Source organism: Hibiscus syriacus, unplaced genomic scaffold, assembly GCF_006381635.1.
Source record: "Hibiscus syriacus cultivar Baekdansim isolate YM2019G1 unplaced genomic scaffold, ASM638163v2 tig00111540_pilon, whole genome shotgun sequence".
Classification (NCBI taxonomy): domain Eukaryota; kingdom Viridiplantae; phylum Streptophyta; class Magnoliopsida; order Malvales; family Malvaceae; genus Hibiscus; species Hibiscus syriacus.
In genome coordinates this window covers 506088-522717 of record NW_024063114.1, presented here as the reverse complement: position 1 = coordinate 522717, position 16630 = coordinate 506088, and the positions used below count along the sequence as shown (strand labels likewise).

At 35.8% G+C, this 16630-nt stretch overlaps 1 protein-coding gene and 3 pseudogenes across 1 annotated transcript; 3 read left to right on the top strand and 1 right to left on the bottom strand.

Annotated features, from left to right (window-relative positions):
* The first annotated feature begins 269 nt into the window (after nucleotides 1–269).
* On the top strand, nucleotides 270–5307 carry LOC120164476 (annotated as a pseudogene).
* A 1157-nt stretch (nucleotides 5308–6464) lies between these two features.
* Nucleotides 6465–8481, top strand: LOC120164474 (GPI-anchored protein LLG1-like). The gene is made up of 3 exons (XM_039174182.1): nucleotides 6465–6773; nucleotides 6863–6917; nucleotides 7922–8481. The coding sequence occupies exons 2-3, from the start codon at nucleotides 6863–6865 to the stop codon at nucleotides 8275–8277; spliced, it is 411 nt and encodes a 136-aa protein (XP_039030113.1). The 5' UTR covers nucleotides 6465–6773; the 3' UTR covers nucleotides 8278–8481.
* Nucleotides 8482–9269: 788 nt separating this feature from the next.
* On the top strand, nucleotides 9270–13017 carry LOC120164472 (annotated as a pseudogene).
* A 119-nt stretch (nucleotides 13018–13136) lies between these two features.
* Nucleotides 13137–15925, bottom strand: LOC120164475 (annotated as a pseudogene).
* Nucleotides 15926–16630: the final 705 nt, after the last annotated feature.

The window sequence follows — 16630 nt, the reverse complement described above, 5'->3', positions numbered from 1 at the left end:
AAAATATAAATAAAATAAGAAAATGGCACGTACGCCATTGCCAAGGCCAGCCCTCAAGTAAAAGAAGGCAGAGCTTTAAGCTTAAGCTGCCTCTCTTTCCCTCGCTCGCTGGAAACTTCATTTGTTGCTTTTGCTTTTTCTCTCCATTTTTACTTTCCTTCGTTTTATACAGAGAGAAAATCAGATCAGATCTTTCAGAAAAAAAATATTTTTTTAGTTTTTTAATATTACACGCAACCAGTTTTCCCCCCGAAACTCCTCCACATTTCCCACAAAAGTTTATTCTTTTAGTTTTATGGTGTTTTTTTTTTTCATTCGAGTTCTCTCTCTTTCATATTCTCGAGAGATTCGGTGCGGTTTGGTGTTTGATTGATAGATTCCCACCTCTGGAGTCTTATCTGTGGGTGCGTGTTTTAATTTTTAATTTCTCTTGCTTCTTAATGGTGAGTGGAAATGGATGATTTGGGATCCGTACGATTTTGATGTGCTATATGCTGAAGCATTGTATCGTAAGAGTCATTTGAATGCGTTGCGGCGTTATTCATCTTTTGATAGCTTTAACTCTCATTTTTTTAACGCCTTTTTCTTTCACCGCTGCCAAACACTTAATTCCTCCGTTGTTCTACTTCCACTGAATTTTGACGATTTCATTTTGGTTGTATTTTTTTTTGCTTAAAGTGAGGAAGAGATTTTCCATTTTGGGGAATTGGGAATTTATTTTATAGCTTCAGCAGTCGTGACTCGTGAGGCAGAATTAATGATAACTGAGAGAAAAAGCTTATTCAATTTCGTTTGTCCAGATCTGATCATCTCTTCATTTTTCTTGTCATCTCTCTACTCTAGATTTAATTTTAGGTTTACTTTTTTATTTTATAAATTTTGCTGCTTTTTTTTTTATAATCACCGCTTCTTCATGTAAGACGACTCGTTTGCTTTTGTTTTCTAATTGTTTTCCACAATGTGCAGATCAGGATGGTTCTTTTACATTCCATTGAACAACATTAATAGCTTAAAAAATCAAAGCTTTTCCTTTTCAATTGCGCAGAGATGTCAGGTATATTAATTAATCCTGCTGTATGTTTACTGGTTTTATTAGAAAATGCATTTATTTCCTTCCAATTTATTGTATTGGGAAAAGGGGTGGAAGAAATTGTGGCAAATGATGAAAACAGAGATAGAAGGTCTGATTTTGATAACTCTGAGGATGAGAGGAGGAGATCCAAAATTGGGAATCTGAAAAAGAAGGCCATAAATGCATCCAACAAGTTCACTCATTCTCTTAAGAAAAGAGGGAAGAGGAAAATAGATTACAGGGTCCCTGCTGTATCAATTGAGGATGTCAGGATGCAAGAGAGGAGGGTGCTGTGCATGAGTTGCGTCAAAAGCTTCTCCATGAGGATTTGTTGCCACCTAGGCATGATGATTATCATACTTTGTTGAGGTCAGTTGTTGCTTTGGGCAATTTTTGCTTACTTACTAATGCATGCCGATTAATGCTACTGCTTTTTAACTTGTAGATTCTTGAAAGCTAGAGAGTTTAATATTGAGAAAACAATCCAGATGTGGGTAGAAATGCTTAAATGGAGGAAAGAGTTTGGAACAGATACCATTTTGGAGGTGAGAATGCTTAGTTTGTTGTATTTCTTTCTTTGCTTGTTCATTGGAAAAGAGTTAACAGATAAGACCTAAAAGGAATATATTGCATCATATTTGACTAGTCCAATAGCCTGGAACCCTTAAATATTATGTTTATTTTCATGAAGGGCTAGGATTATTTTTATTTTTCTTTAATTATACAAAGTTTAACCTTTTGTTGAATGAACAGGATTTTGAGTTTGAAGAGCTAGAGGAAGTATTGCAATACTATCCCCAAGGGTACCATGGAGTTGACAAGGAAGGAAGACCTGTTTATATTGAGCGGCTAGGAAAAGCTCATCCAAGTAGGCTTATGAAAATCACCACCATAGATCGATATCTGAAGTACCATGTCCAAGAGTTTGAGAGAGCTCTATTGGAGAAATTCCCTGCTTGTTCAATTGCTGCAAAGCGACAAATCTGTTCAACAACTACTATATTGGATGTACAAGGACTGGTATTTGGCTCTTATCTTCATTGTCCTTCAACAATTTGATATTTGACGACATTAATTTGACGACATTAAAAAATACCATTCTGGTAGAACTTTGCTAGCCTTGTAGCTTTTTGAAAAAAAATGCATTGTTATTCCACAAACTAATAGAAGTGAATGCAAAATGCTTATTTTTTACCTTGATCATTGCTATGGCATCATTTCGATGATGACTTGGAACAAAGACGCTAACGGTATTGTTGTTTACTTTTATTCAGCCAAGTGATATAATTATAATCACTGATTAAATGTAGTTTTTAACTGCGTACCAATTCTTTGTTTCCTCTAAAGCAGCCAAATGATAGGATATAATTAATGATTAAATGCTGTTTTTGAAGTGATTGCTGATCCCCTAATTGGTCATTAAATGTTATTCTTGAATGTAGAGCATGAAGAATTTAGCAGGACTGCTGCAAATCTCTTGGCTGCCATGAGTAAAATAGACAACAGTTATTACCTGAGGTATCTGATCTAATCCATTCATGTTTTACTTTCTGTTGCTACTTGGAAATGTAATTTTTTATATTGCTAACAACATTAAACAGAATGTATGTAGTCAATGCTGGTTCTGGATTCAAGAAGATGCTTTGGCCTGCTGTCAGAAATTCTGGATGGAAAGACAATTGGAAGAAAGTAAAGGATATGACATTAGGCATTTCTTTCTATTCTTTCTCCTGCTCAGTGGTTATTCAATGCTCTATTTGCTGATTGTAGGTCTTGGAGCCCAAACTCTCGGTAGGCTACTGGAGGTCATCGATTCTAGGTCTGTTAAATATCTGTTCATTCTTACCCTTGAGAGAATTCACCCTATGATCTCTCCTAAGTCCTTTTTTTTCTTCCTCTTTCATCAATTGCCAGATTTCTTAGGAGGGTCATGCACTGCTCTACATGGAGGGTGTCTTAGATCCAATAAAGGTCCGTGGAATGATCCAGAGATAATGAAGGTAGCCATCCTTTTTCCTTGGAATGGTTGTTAGACATGATTTAGGTTTTACTGAACTTTTATTTGGATACTAACATGTGTACTGTTTCCATGATAGCTTGTACATAATGCAGAGGTGACATTTGTGAGGCAAATTACAAGAGTATCGAATGACCAGCATAACTATGAATCTTATATCACATACGACCACTAAAGGCAAGTATTGTGTCCTGCGATCATTCAGGACATCACTATTCTGTGATTATTATAAATTCTCATGCATGTTTTTCAACATATACTCTGTCAGGGAACTATTAGTGACACAGTAGCAGAGTATGGGTCAGAGATGGATGACCAGTGTTCTCCAATTGGACGAACAAGCTCCGCGTTTTCTTGTTTGGCACCAGTTCATGAAGAAGTGAGTTGCAAAAGCAAAGAAATCTGTGTTATTGATAAGTGATGTGTTTCTGGCCTTTTAATAAGATGATTGTGATTTATGCAGGTGAGGTGTCAGATCCAAATGCTTATAGTTGCAATGATGGTTTCCCTATGATCGAGAAGCACCAGTTCAGAAGAAGTGAGTTGCAAAAGCAAAGAAATCTGTGTTATTGATAAGTGATTGTTTCTGGCCTTTTAATAAGATTGATTGTGATTTATGCAGGTGAGGGTGTCAGATCCAAATGCTTATAGTTGCAATGATGGTTTCCCTATGATCGAGAAAACCATAGAAAGTGCCCAAGGAATGACATACTCCCTAGATCAGTTGCCCAATTCTAGTAATGTGGATAGCCAATCTTATGAAGAGCATCTTTCATTCAGAAGGTATTTGAAATGCTATTTCATCACAGTAAGGAGTTTCTTGTTTACTATCTGATTTAATGTATGATGTTGATAATTTACCTAATATAGTTATGTTTTCTTTGTTATAATTCCCTACCCGTGGATTTTCTTTCCCCCCTCTAAATTGGTATTGAATTTCAGGAACTTCGATCACACATTTGTTACACACTGTTAAGGAAAAGTTTGGGAGAAGGAATATTCATTCCGTGGCAAAAATGCTAATAAGTTTATTGGTTAGACTGGCTGCTTTTATTCGCACTGTTCGTTGAATCTTGGAGAAGGCCAACTATATTCATCCTTCCAATACAATGGAACCCAACACGAATAGCCATTCAAATTCAAACAGTGCAAGAAGCTGTTAAGGAAGAAGACCTTGTCCGTCCTTTTAATGAGCGTCTTCAGAAACTTGAGAAAGCATTTGAGGAACTTAGCAACAAGCCTCCTGTAATTCCCGTAGAAAAGGAGAAATGCTCATGGAATCTCTGGACCGGATCAAATCTGTCGAGTTTGACCTTGACAAAACTAAGCGAGTATGGCTCATCTTGGTTGCTTATAAAAGTCACAGGTTCAGAGGCAGTATATTGATTTCAACGTTGATAGATTTTTTGACAATGGTGTCATTTTATACAGGTCCTACATGCTACAGTAATAAAGCAACTTGAGATTGCTGAGTGGCTGGATAATATACGATCGTCTAAATATCGTGTAAGTTCCATTCTCCATAAAATAGTTTAATTCTACAGTCTTGGAATCTTGAGCTTGATCCTATTCTGTCACATGTGATAAGAGTCAGCAGAACGGAAGGGGTATCAAGAACTAATAGTGAAGCCATTGATTGATAATTTCACACCAAATGAAAATGGAGAAACTTGAGACCTAATCTTCTTTGACTTTCGGTTTTAGAACTATGGAAAACAAGTGTATGAAGTTTGCTGAACGGAAATATGGGGTCTAGCCTGTAGATCGAATGCCTATTCTTTAAGTTGATGTATATAGAAATTATTTGAAGTCACTGTTTAGTCGAATAGATGAGTGATGAATGTATGCATTCTTGCTGGCTGTGTGCAGCAACGAAGATTGTTTTTGTGTGGAGATTGACGGATTTTTAGACCACGTTGGATTGAGGCTCTAGGGGTAGGAGATTGATGTCGATGCTGACAAAGCTCATGTGGGGGCAGCACTGCACAGTTAATGAATCGTAGGGACTGTAAGTACAACACGACTGGAGTTATAGTTGAGCTATACGGAATTTTCCGAAGCACTGCTTTGAGACTGTATGTAGAGAGAGAAATACATTTACATATCGGTGAAACATCTTGTAATTGTAGCATGCAGCGGGATTTTTGTTTCGTTTTCATCGTATCCGAATGAAATTACCATGTCCTGCTCTATCTGTAAAATCCAAGCTTGTAAAATGGAATTGTGAGCGTAAGACCAGACCTGAAACAAAACTCATCCTTTATATTTATAGAACTTAGATGAAGGGAAAATGTCCAAGATTTCCGTATGCAGGGGAATGATCCGAAAGGAAAAAGACGGAAGACGTGGTCTCCATTAATGTCTCAACAATAATTTAAAATATAATTTACTCAATTAATCTGAACCTATAAAATCAATTAATATTTTTATAAAAATAAAATTTCACGGTACATATCCGTAATGTTCCACACTCTAAACTCTACCCACAATGTTCCAAACAAAATATTAAAATCATCCTATCGAAATTTAAAATCATACTCCATAATTTCAAATAATACAAACTAAAAGCCCTTTAAATTCGCTGCATGGTGGGTCGGACAGAAGACTCCATGTGAGTTTTGGACCCAAATCATGGTCAATTTATGAGTTCATCATTTAGACATTTTGAATCTGTTGACCCCAGTTTCCACAGTGAAAATTATGGCCAACATTTTAAGTTAATTATTAGCCTTTGCAAAAAATTATATAATTATTAGCATAATAGCCTATTTGTCTTCTAATCCTTTCAGCTGCTTCTTGTCCTCTTCTCTGTAATATTTAAACATGCGACCAATTAAGATAGAGAGAGAGGAGAAAAAAAAAACAATCGAATTGAGTGGTAAAAAATTCAATTCGAATTAATATTTTAAAATATTTAAAAAAAAATAGGGAATGCTAGCTGGAAAATGCTAACGTATGACAGCTTTAATATATAATTAAAAAAATGTATTATCGATTTATTATTATTTAAATATAAAATAGGTAAATTTTTATTAAAAATATTATTATTTATATCGATTTTGTTATTATCAGACGTTTTATTAGATTTGGTAAAGCATTAGTGATTTTGTTATTTTTTACCGGTTTTATTATTATTGAGTAATTTTATCGAAAATATTAAAAAATTAATGTTTTAGATAAAAATAATAATATTTTAGATAATTTTTTATTAATTTTATTATTTAAATAATAACAAAACCGATAATATCTTATTTTAAGTATATATTAATTTGCCCACTAACTTCCGAGGGTAGCTGGAGGAAGGGGGAAATAAAGCAGTGATGAGCTGTTATCAATTTTTAATGAAAACACGGCTTCTTTCCTGCTCTGTCATCTCTTGTTCTTTTATCATCTCAAAATCCCATTAACGACTCCATAGTTTCAGCAATACAGCTTTCTCCCTTCTTCTAATGCTCGAACATGAACCGATAAAAAAGAAAGAAAGAAAAAAGTAAACAGAAGCTGCTGCAAGATTAGAGAAGCTTCAATTTTTGTAGTACTCTGCCCCCTTGAACTTGAGGCAGATCTGTTTCTAAATCATCTAAAGAAAAAAGAAAAGGAAGTTGATGGGGACAAACAAATTGTTGTCTTGGTTTGCAGTTTTCTTCTTTTTGTTGGGTTTTTCTGCTTGCAAATCAATATCGGGTATTTTTATCAATAGATTTCATTGCTTTCTTGCATTTTTTTTAGACCCATTTTGTGTTTTTCTAATATGTGATGATTTGAATGTCTGCATGGTGTTTTCAGCTCTTTCACTTTTACTGGAAGGAATCTCCTTAAACCAGAAAGGTTATTTTTCTCTTCTTTTTCGTTGTTATTTAGGATAAGATTGAAGTGTTTGCTTCCAGATCTGATGCCGGGTTTGGGTAGTCCGATTCTTGGTGAGAGCTTATTTGAGATCTTGCATCATTTTAGGCAATTACATGAGTTTGAAACACAAAGGAATATGATTTTGGCTAGTTTGAAATCTTTACCCTGGGGAGAAACTTGTTGAAGGTACTTGAGAAAAATCTTGAGAAGGGGAGAAAAGGGATTTGATTTTCTTTCTGGTTTCCATGAACTATGATGCGAAATCTGCTGATTAAGTGTTTGCTTCCAGGCTGCACTACTTGAACTGAAAAAATGGTTTAGCACAGTGTTTCTGGGTCATCTCATATTTGAAACCATTACCATGGAACAATCCCCAAAATTTATCATGTATCAAACCATTCTTCATAGCAAAACAAACAGTTTATCGGTTAAAATCTTTTCTTCTATGAGTTTCCAGTGCTATCATTCATTTGATGTTGCCTGCTATCGTCTCAGAATCCTTTCCAGTGCTAATGTCGTATTCATGCAGATTTTGTGAGTCCTATTGTTTCATTTTCTTAGTGCTAAAGCCTAAAGGTGTCTCTAGGATTTGAGAACCGATATGGTGAATGTTAAAATCATCAGATTTGTCTCGAATTAGATATGATTACCCTTCTATTTTACTCGTGTCCGACTCATATGCGGACATGGGTATAGGGATAAGACGAGTACAAATACCCATGTCCAACACACTCATTCGAGTACGACTAACATAGAACCTAATAGCATCCACCATATTTGACCGAATATGTAGATATCTTTTGCTTGGCTCATTGAAGATTCCAAAAGTGCATTTCAATGTCTTAAGGCCTTGATCTCTTTGAGCTTAAAGATTATATATATATATATAGTTTTAAGTAACAGCTTTTTTTGGGGAAGGTGTAGTTTAACCTCGAACGGGACATATAACTAGATTTTGACGTACTATTCCTTGTACTTTGCAGCATGCCCTGTTAACTTTGAGTTCCTGAACTACACAATCATCACAAGCCGATGCAAAGGACCCAAGTTTCCACCTGGAAGCTGCTGTTCAGCGTTCAAGGATTTTGCTTGTCCTTGTGCAGAACAGATCAACGACTTGACGACCGACTGTGCTTCGACGATGTTCAGCTACATTAATCTTTACGGGAAATACCCTCCAGGCCTTTTTGCCAGCGAGTGTCGTGAAGGGAAACTAGGGCTTGCTTGCCCCGCCTTATCACCGTCAGCATCGGAGAACGCCAGCGGCAGTCAGCAGCTGATAAGTAATCTACTGATGCTGGTGATGGCCACAGCCATAGCCGCAGCTATCTTGTTGTGAAAGCCTGGAAATGAATTCCAGATCACTCCATTGGTTTATTTATATATATTTTCCCACTTTTAACATTGCAAAGAAGAGTTACAGTGTTCTCATTTCATCCATCAGCTTTGTTCTTGGTGCATGCTTTTTATTTGTATTTTCATTTTGTGCCGGCGTACATCATAATTATAGTAATTTAATTTAATTTAATTATTTTACTTTTGATATGGCTAAAAATTAGTACATGCTTTCACTTCATACATTTAATTATTTTATGTTTTTTGATAGTATAGATTAATAATTTTTCTTAATCATTAATAATCATAAACATATTTAGTAGATGCAACTGTTTAAATCCTAACTTTTAAAAAATAACTTTTAAAAATTAACAATGCTCTCTTTTTCTAATTATTTTATGTTTGGTAAGGCTAAAAATGTTCATAGTTACAATAATTATTGTTATATATTGTTATATATTGTTATATAATAAGACAATATACACAAAAAACATGTTTACAATTATAATTTGGATAAATTATACTGAAATTACTTAATTTTAGGTTGTGTATGGATTTTATCATTGAATTCTAAAATTCTTTAATTTTGGTATTGAATTTTCGTTTTGGGGTGAGTTAAGATACTAGGATGTTAAATTGTTAAATTTTATATTCTAAAATTGTTTTAGAATTAAAATGTGACTCTAATCCTTAACCATTTAAGAGACAATAATAAATCCTTAGCTATTGAAGTTGTTTGATGGTTGAAAATATAATTTTAAATTAATTATTATTTTATTTTAATTAAAATTAAAATATTAAAAATGATATGAGAGTAAGGTGAGTAAAATTATTATTATTAAGAAAAAAATATTATTTTTTATTCATCTTAGATTTCTTGTACTATAATATATTATATATCTGTAAAAAATGCAATTCCTGTGTTGATTTTTTTTAATCTCCAGATCGGAGAAGAAGGCCATCTTCCCATCCCATATTCTCACTTATTTAAAAGGTCTTGTTTTCTTTCTTCTCTTCCCCCCCTTTGCTGTTATCCTTTCACTGCTTCACGATCCATTTGTTGATGTTTATATTCTTCGATCATGATTTTTCTTTGTTTATGTGATCCTTTCTGGTAATCGCTTCATAGGTACGTATAGAAATTAATTCCTTTTATTATTTATTTTAAAAAAAGAAAATTAGGGTTCCTTCCCCTCACCAATTTTTGTTATCAATGTTTTGTTTTCGGATAAGTGTTATTATTGAATTTTGTTCTTGTTGTTGCATGGTTGTTTTTGGAGTTTAATTTTTTTTGTTGGAATTTCCATTAGGGTTTACATTAATCAGGCTATTGCTTGCAATTTTAGTTTGCAGACCCTAAATTTGTATGTTTATGAATTTCACGAAGATTTGATTTCTCTATAGGAGGCAAAACTTTCCAAATTAGGGACCTTGGCAAGGTTTTGTAGTGCTTCTTCGGGTGTTGCATGCTGCATAGTTTAATGGAGAAGCTAATTTCTGCATTGATCCTAACATTATAATAGACTTGTAGCGTATTTGAATTGAAAATATTGCAAAATTTACTTCAGAATTTAGCATAATATATTTCCTTAAAATAATCTATTATGGTATTGACTTGTGGGCTATTTAGCTATCTAATTTGTTTTTCTCCTAGCCGATGTATTATGTAAATGTTGTGCTTCGAACTTGTTGAAAAGGGACTTAAAACTATAACTTATATGATTTGTTATCGTATAGGGCATGTTTTTTCAATTCTTTTTAGATTGTAACTTGCATAAGTTGAAAGGGACTTAAAAACTCACCATATTACTTTCATGACAATTTTAAATTTGCCCCATCTGGTCAATTACAATCTTCAGTTCATCAGTGTATTTAGCACAAATTTCACTCCTAAAAAAATCTAAGCCAATACAATAGTCCAATTCAATGTAATGTGACCTTTTTCTTTGTGTATGGTTGTATGTCATTAATTTATCGTGGATGCTTAAATTTGTATTGGTGTAGTTCTATCGGTTGAATATGTCCCATTACCAAGAAGACGATCCTGAATATATGGAGGAGTATGACATGGAAGACATAGAAGATGACATGGATGAAGAGTTTACCGGCAGATATATCTCTGGCTCGACACTGATGTTGATGAAAACTACTCGGTTTGTTTTCTGTTTTACAAGACTCACATGGGCATTTCTTTAACAACTAAATTCATGAATCATTACCTTAGGCAACTGTACAATATGAATTTGTTCTAGTATTATTATTCATGAACTTGAAGCCCTTTTTTGCCTGTACTGCAGAATAATAAAATATCCGATACTTCTGCTGCTGAAGCTAGAAGAGGAAAAGACATCCAGGGAATTCCTTGGGATCGGCTTAGCATCACTAGGGAAAAGTACAGGCAAACTAGGCTAGAACAATATAAGAACTATGAGAATATCTCTAACTCTGGAGAAAGGTCCGGGAAGGTAAAAATACTTATAAGTTGCTCCCTTCCTTATATAAGAATTCTTTGCTCTAATGTTTCGGTGCTAATTTAGCTAAATTTGTACATAGGATTGCAAAAGAACGAAGAAGGGTGCCTCATTTTATGACTTCCGACTAAATTCCAGATCTGTAAAATCAACAATACTTCATTTTCAGGTTAGCTAAATGGAAATTTTCATTTCATTAATCAGCTATCGTTACCCCATTATTATTATGTGAGGTCATAGAAGTTTTTTTCTTTTTTCTTTTCCCTTTTTAAAGAACTTTTCTCCTATCTCAAGACGTTTCTAGTAGACCTGTTTTTGTGTGCTTTTGACTGTGCTGTGATTACTATTGTTGACTGGTAAACATAACCATTTGTGCTGATGCAGTTGAGGAACTTGGTATGGGCTACATCAAAACATGATGTTTACCTTATGTCACATTTTTCTGTCATTCATTGGTCTTCGTTAAAACACAAAAAGCGCGAAATTCTTAATGTTTCTGGCCATGTGGCACCATCTGAGGTCAGTGTTCTGCCAGTGATTTTGCTTTTTCTCTGAATTGTTGGTTTTTTACCCTTTTCCCCCTTTTATTTCCCCCTATCTTATTTCTTCTGTGATTGATGAACATGTCTTTTCTTCCTTTAGAAACATCCTGGAAGTCTGATGGAAGGTTTTACGCAAACTCAAGTCAGTACTCTTGCAGTTAAAGATAAGTTTGCTGGTTGCTGGAGGATTCCAGGGTGAACTGATATGCAAGGTAAGTACTAAGTAGTGTATTGACTCAAAAGAAAAAAGATAATAAAGTTGAATGTTTAGGTCTTAACTGTTCTATTTCAATCCATTGCTGGACATGTTAGTCTTATCATGAGTCTGGCTAAATGATTCCATTCAGGTTTTATTTTGGTCGAGTTCTTATTTATCGTTTTCCTCTTGCCAATTATCTTAAGAATTAATTTTGATTTTGATCTGGCATGTAGCATTTAGATCGGCCTGGAGTAAGCTTTTGCTCCAGGACCACATACGATGACAATGCCATTACAAATGCTGTTGACATTTATGCCACTCCTAGGTATATCTTGTTCCCCGAGCTACTGGTGGCATCGGTCGCATTCAACCTGAACCTAATTTTGCTTTGTTTTCAAATTACCAGTGGTGCAGTTCACTTTACTGCCTCAAACAATGACTGTGGAGTCAGAGATTTTGATATGGAGAAATATCAGCTTTCTAAGCATTTTCATTTTCTTTGGCCAGTCAATGTAAGTTCCATATACAGGGGATTCATTTCATTTTTAAGATTTGTACATACACTTACTATTATTCCATCAAAATGCATATGCTTTTGCAGCATACTTCTCTGAGCCCTGATGGGAAACTTCTAATAATCGTTGGAGACAACCCCGATGTTATGTTGGTGGACTCTGACACGGGGAAGGTAGTCTTCTTTCTTTTGCACCATTTTATTTTATATATACCACTGTTTGGAGATTTCAAAGGCTAGGACTTGGTGTTTGGCTAATGTGAAACCGTGTTGCAGACTGTTATGCCCTTGCATGGACACTTGGACTACTCATTTGCATCAGCATGGCATCCTGATGGTGTCACTTTTGCCACTGGTAACCAAGACAAAACTTGTCGGATTTGGGATGTTCGGAACTTGTCCGAGTCAGTTGCAGTTCTCAAGGGAAATCTTGGAGCGATACGGTCCATACGCTACACATCTGATGGCAGGTACATGGCGATGGCTGAGCCTGCTGACTTTGTCCATGTATATGATGTGAAAAGTGGGTATGAGAATGAGCAAGAAATCGATTTCTTCGGCGAGATATCTGGGCTATCCTTCAGTCCAGACACAGAGTCTCTCTTCATTGGTGTATGGGATCGTACATATGGTAGCCTTCTTGAGTATGGCCGACGGAGGAACTACGCATACCTCGATTCCCTAATCATGTGAGTCGATTCTTATGAAGCATGCAAAATAAGGGCGTCACCTGGTTCCTGATGAAACTTGAGCAGTAGAAGAGGGGGAAATGCAAAATAAGCTTTTGTGGTTATTGATGGTATCTGAGCCAGTAAAAGAGGGTTTTAGATGTAAATGTAAATTGTGCTGCAACTTTAGGGATTGCCGTTAAATTGGATAATTGGTTTTCATTTCTGCATAAGAGGTTAATGGGAGGGTATGTACAGAAGGCCTGTTGATGTGAACAAGAATGAGATAGAACTATGGCTCCCAGCTCCTTTGGAACTAGACAATTTTATTTGCCATTTTGCTTTCGTTTGCTAGTGCCTTTGGCTCTTTGCTCGTTTTCTTTTGTCGATTACAAATTTTGGGTATCTAGTTGTGATATAGATTTAGATTAGAATCAAGAATCTATGATCCAAAACATTTTATAGAATACACATACAGTCACCGAAAGGAGAGGGCTTATTTTCCTTAAAACTCAGGTGGGGACAACCACCTCTGAATGGGTTGACATCTGCCAGACAAGGAATAAGAACACTAAAGCCAGTAATATCAGTTGTGTGAAAAAATATGACATAACCTTGCATACTCTCCCGCGCATCTTCAAAACCTCTTCTACGTCCAATATGATTCGGTGATACTTTTCCAACTCCTTCGCTTGTTTCTTTAGCATTACAGCCATGCTTTCTAACTCCCCGAGCTTATTCAACATCTGCTCTTGTTCTCCTGCCAATGTTGTTTGTTCTTCAAATACCGCACCTCTCAACTTCTCCGCTTCGTTGGTTAGAACTAGAAATTTGATTTCGGATTCCGTTTTTTGTTGGAAGAGGCCCTCAAGGTCCAGTTCCATCTCTCCATATTTATCTTGTTGTAACTCTGCAGTTCTTGATTCTTCCTTCTTTGACCTGCTACTTTTTGCGGTTTCCAGTTCAGAATTCTAGATTCCTTTGCCCGAATTACAAGCCTTGCTTCCTTCAGTTTGCTCTCCAAATATTTGACTTTGTGTGTTAAGGTGAATACCTGAGTTTCCAAGGAACCTGAAGTACCTTCTGTCATCTTTTCAGAAGCTAATTGGTCAGATGGTTTCAGATTTCCTCATCAAAAGTAGAACCCACATGAAACCGTTATGCTAACTCATCACGTATGTTATATCTCCTAGCTTTCTGCAATTCTGCATGGAGGGAGGGGGATATACGTGGTCAGCAATTATGCTAAGATGAAATGATCAGTACTTGGGTAAAATAGACAATCAACAATTTAACTTCACCAACAATGAAAACAAGTATGCTGTAGTCCAAGACTCTTCCACATGATGAAGTTAACCAACAAATATCCATGATGCATTGAAGACTACTTAAACAAATGTGACGGTGCCATCGTCACATTGACCACAAACCAGCAAAAATCAATTGGTGCGATTCTCATATGAACAGAACATAATTACTCTTTTCTAATGACCAATTCTTGCCAAATGTCATTTTCTAGTCCAACCTTATTCCTGATGCGATCAGACTTCACCAGATACTTACCATTACTATCAATTGTTATTTATTGATAACTAGTTCACTAACTTTATATATAGTCAGAAGATCCCTTATGCGAAATATAGTCAGAAGATCCCTTATGCTATTCGCATTAGCTTCTTAAAGCCCATGTTGACAGCAGCCCAACTTGCGCATTAAGAAGCTTATTCCAGACTTATCTAAGACTACCTGATACCAGTTCAGCCAAGAACATCAAGGAGACTGGTTTCAAATAACATTGTTATCAGCTGCATTAAGTAAGTACTTATGGAAAATCTGAAATTACAAATAAGCTAACTGAACCATGAACAAATTAAGAGGATCACCAAGCTAGACTTGCAGGATATAATACAGTATGCATAAGTAGTAAGGAATATATAAACAAACAATGAGGAGGTTCACCAAAATTTCAGGAGGATAGCACACTCACCAATTTCAAGGGCTTCCTGGACAGATTGGAGTGCATGAATAGACTGGACCAAAGGGTCTTGATCTGGTGAAGGCTGATGATTCTCACCTTTTTCATCTTTATCCTCCCAAGATAATCCTGCAGCTAAATCATCAGGTGAAAGCTCCTCAATGTCACTGGAATTTTCTTTCCTATAAGCAGTTTGAACTTCCTTGTTGATCTGGTGTTCATCTCCATGAGCCTCATCACTATTTTCCCCATCATAATTCACAGATTTTCTATGTTGCTTTCCATTACTTGTCACTGAAATTGGACCCTTCTAAAGTTAAAGTTGGAGCTTCTTGAGTCGGATTCCATACTGGAATGAGAGTTTTCCTTCTCGAATTTGACCCTAACTCCTCTGACCTTCTTGCTGCTTTCAGCACGACCCCTTCCCCCTTCTTGCTGCTTTCAGCACGACCCCTTCCCCGTTGAACTTGTTGACTTGAATTACCCACGGTGTTCCCACTTAAATTCATCTGGTGTTTCTCATGAATGTAACCCAACACTGAAGGCAGGTCGTGTCTGACCTTTGGCATACTGGCTGCCGTGGATGACTTGCTACTCCGGTCCTCACTATTTTCAGAATCTGTAGCGGAAGCAAAAGCAGCTCCAACTGCAAAAATAGAATCTGAATTGGGGCTATGCATCTTGAACCCAGGAGCCAAACCTGCATTCTTCAACATATTCATTGATTCATTAGGGGATCCACTGCTCTGATTGATCTCAGGTGATGCCCTATGTTGTGGTTTACTTGGATCTGGATTTGCGGAAGCCGTCAAACCTCGCTTCACTATTTTACCGCTCTCCATCGTGACAGTAGCATCCTTAACAAAGTCTCGCTTAATCCGCCTCCATTTCTTCAAGCCATACCCTTTGGTGGTAGGAGAAGATGAAGCGCAAGGAGATTTAACTGCTACAAGAGGTGAAAGCATTGGCTGCACGCTCCCAGAAGTACCCTTTACATGGTTATCAGCTGTGAAAGCATTAGATTCGTCAGTTTGATCAGCGTCCGACCTCTGTGTCGGATCATCATTTGTGCACGATCCATTATCCTTACTCTCGCGATCGCCAGCTAACTTATTCTTGATTTTATCATAACCAGCATGATGTATCGTGTTTTGAGCGGCTTCATTATCCTCGACCAATTCAAGCGTAGAACATTCGCTTCCTAAATCCATAACTGTAAATCGAGTTTCACAGAGGATTCACTCAGATCAGGATCCACAACAATAACTACCATTCCACCAAAACCATGTCCAAAACAACCCAGCTATCATCCCAGTTGGAAAAAAGTCAATGAAGTGAAATAAAACTGAAATGCGCCCATCATTGGATGATCAATCAATCATCAATTCCGAATACAAATTAAGGAATTCAAAGAAGCAAATGAACTTAAATTTTCTATAAACATCACGAGAGCATATCACAGATTGAATTGAAATGATTAAAAAGAACAACCGAAAATAGAAAAGTGAAAAAGTAAGATGTAATTAATAAGATATTTGATTAAAAGTGGTACCTTTTTCTCAAGCAGTCATAGAGATGTTTGTGAGGACTGGAAGTAAAGGTTTAGAATCTAAAGATGAAGGTTACGGTGATGATAAACACTGGCGGATGTACGTTGAACTCTTACGTTAGTTAAATTTTATTTGTTTACATCCTAAAATTTAAATTTTTTTATGTTACTCGTTTATTTTATTAAAGATATTCACTTTAAAAATTTATTTATGATCATTCTATATAATTTTTTTTATTATGAATACATATATTCACCCTAAAAATTATTTTTTAATACGTTACCCATGATTAACCAAAGAAAATATAAACCCTTGTGTGGTTAGACTTGCAGTTATATAGAGCAGGGAGTTTTTAGGGCAAAATACATGGATGACCATTTAATTATATGAATATCTTAATCTGACCATTGCTATATTAACATTTTTAACTAAATCGTT

Coding starts and splice junctions, on each gene's coding strand:
- LOC120164474 (XM_039174182.1), top strand. CDS start 6,863: ATGGTGTTTTCAGCTCTTTCACTTTTACTGGAAGGAATCTCCTTAAAC. Junction 6,918..7,921: donor AATCTCCTTAAACCAGAAAG/GTTATTTTTCTC, acceptor TGTACTTTGCAG/CATGCCCTGTTAACTTTGAG.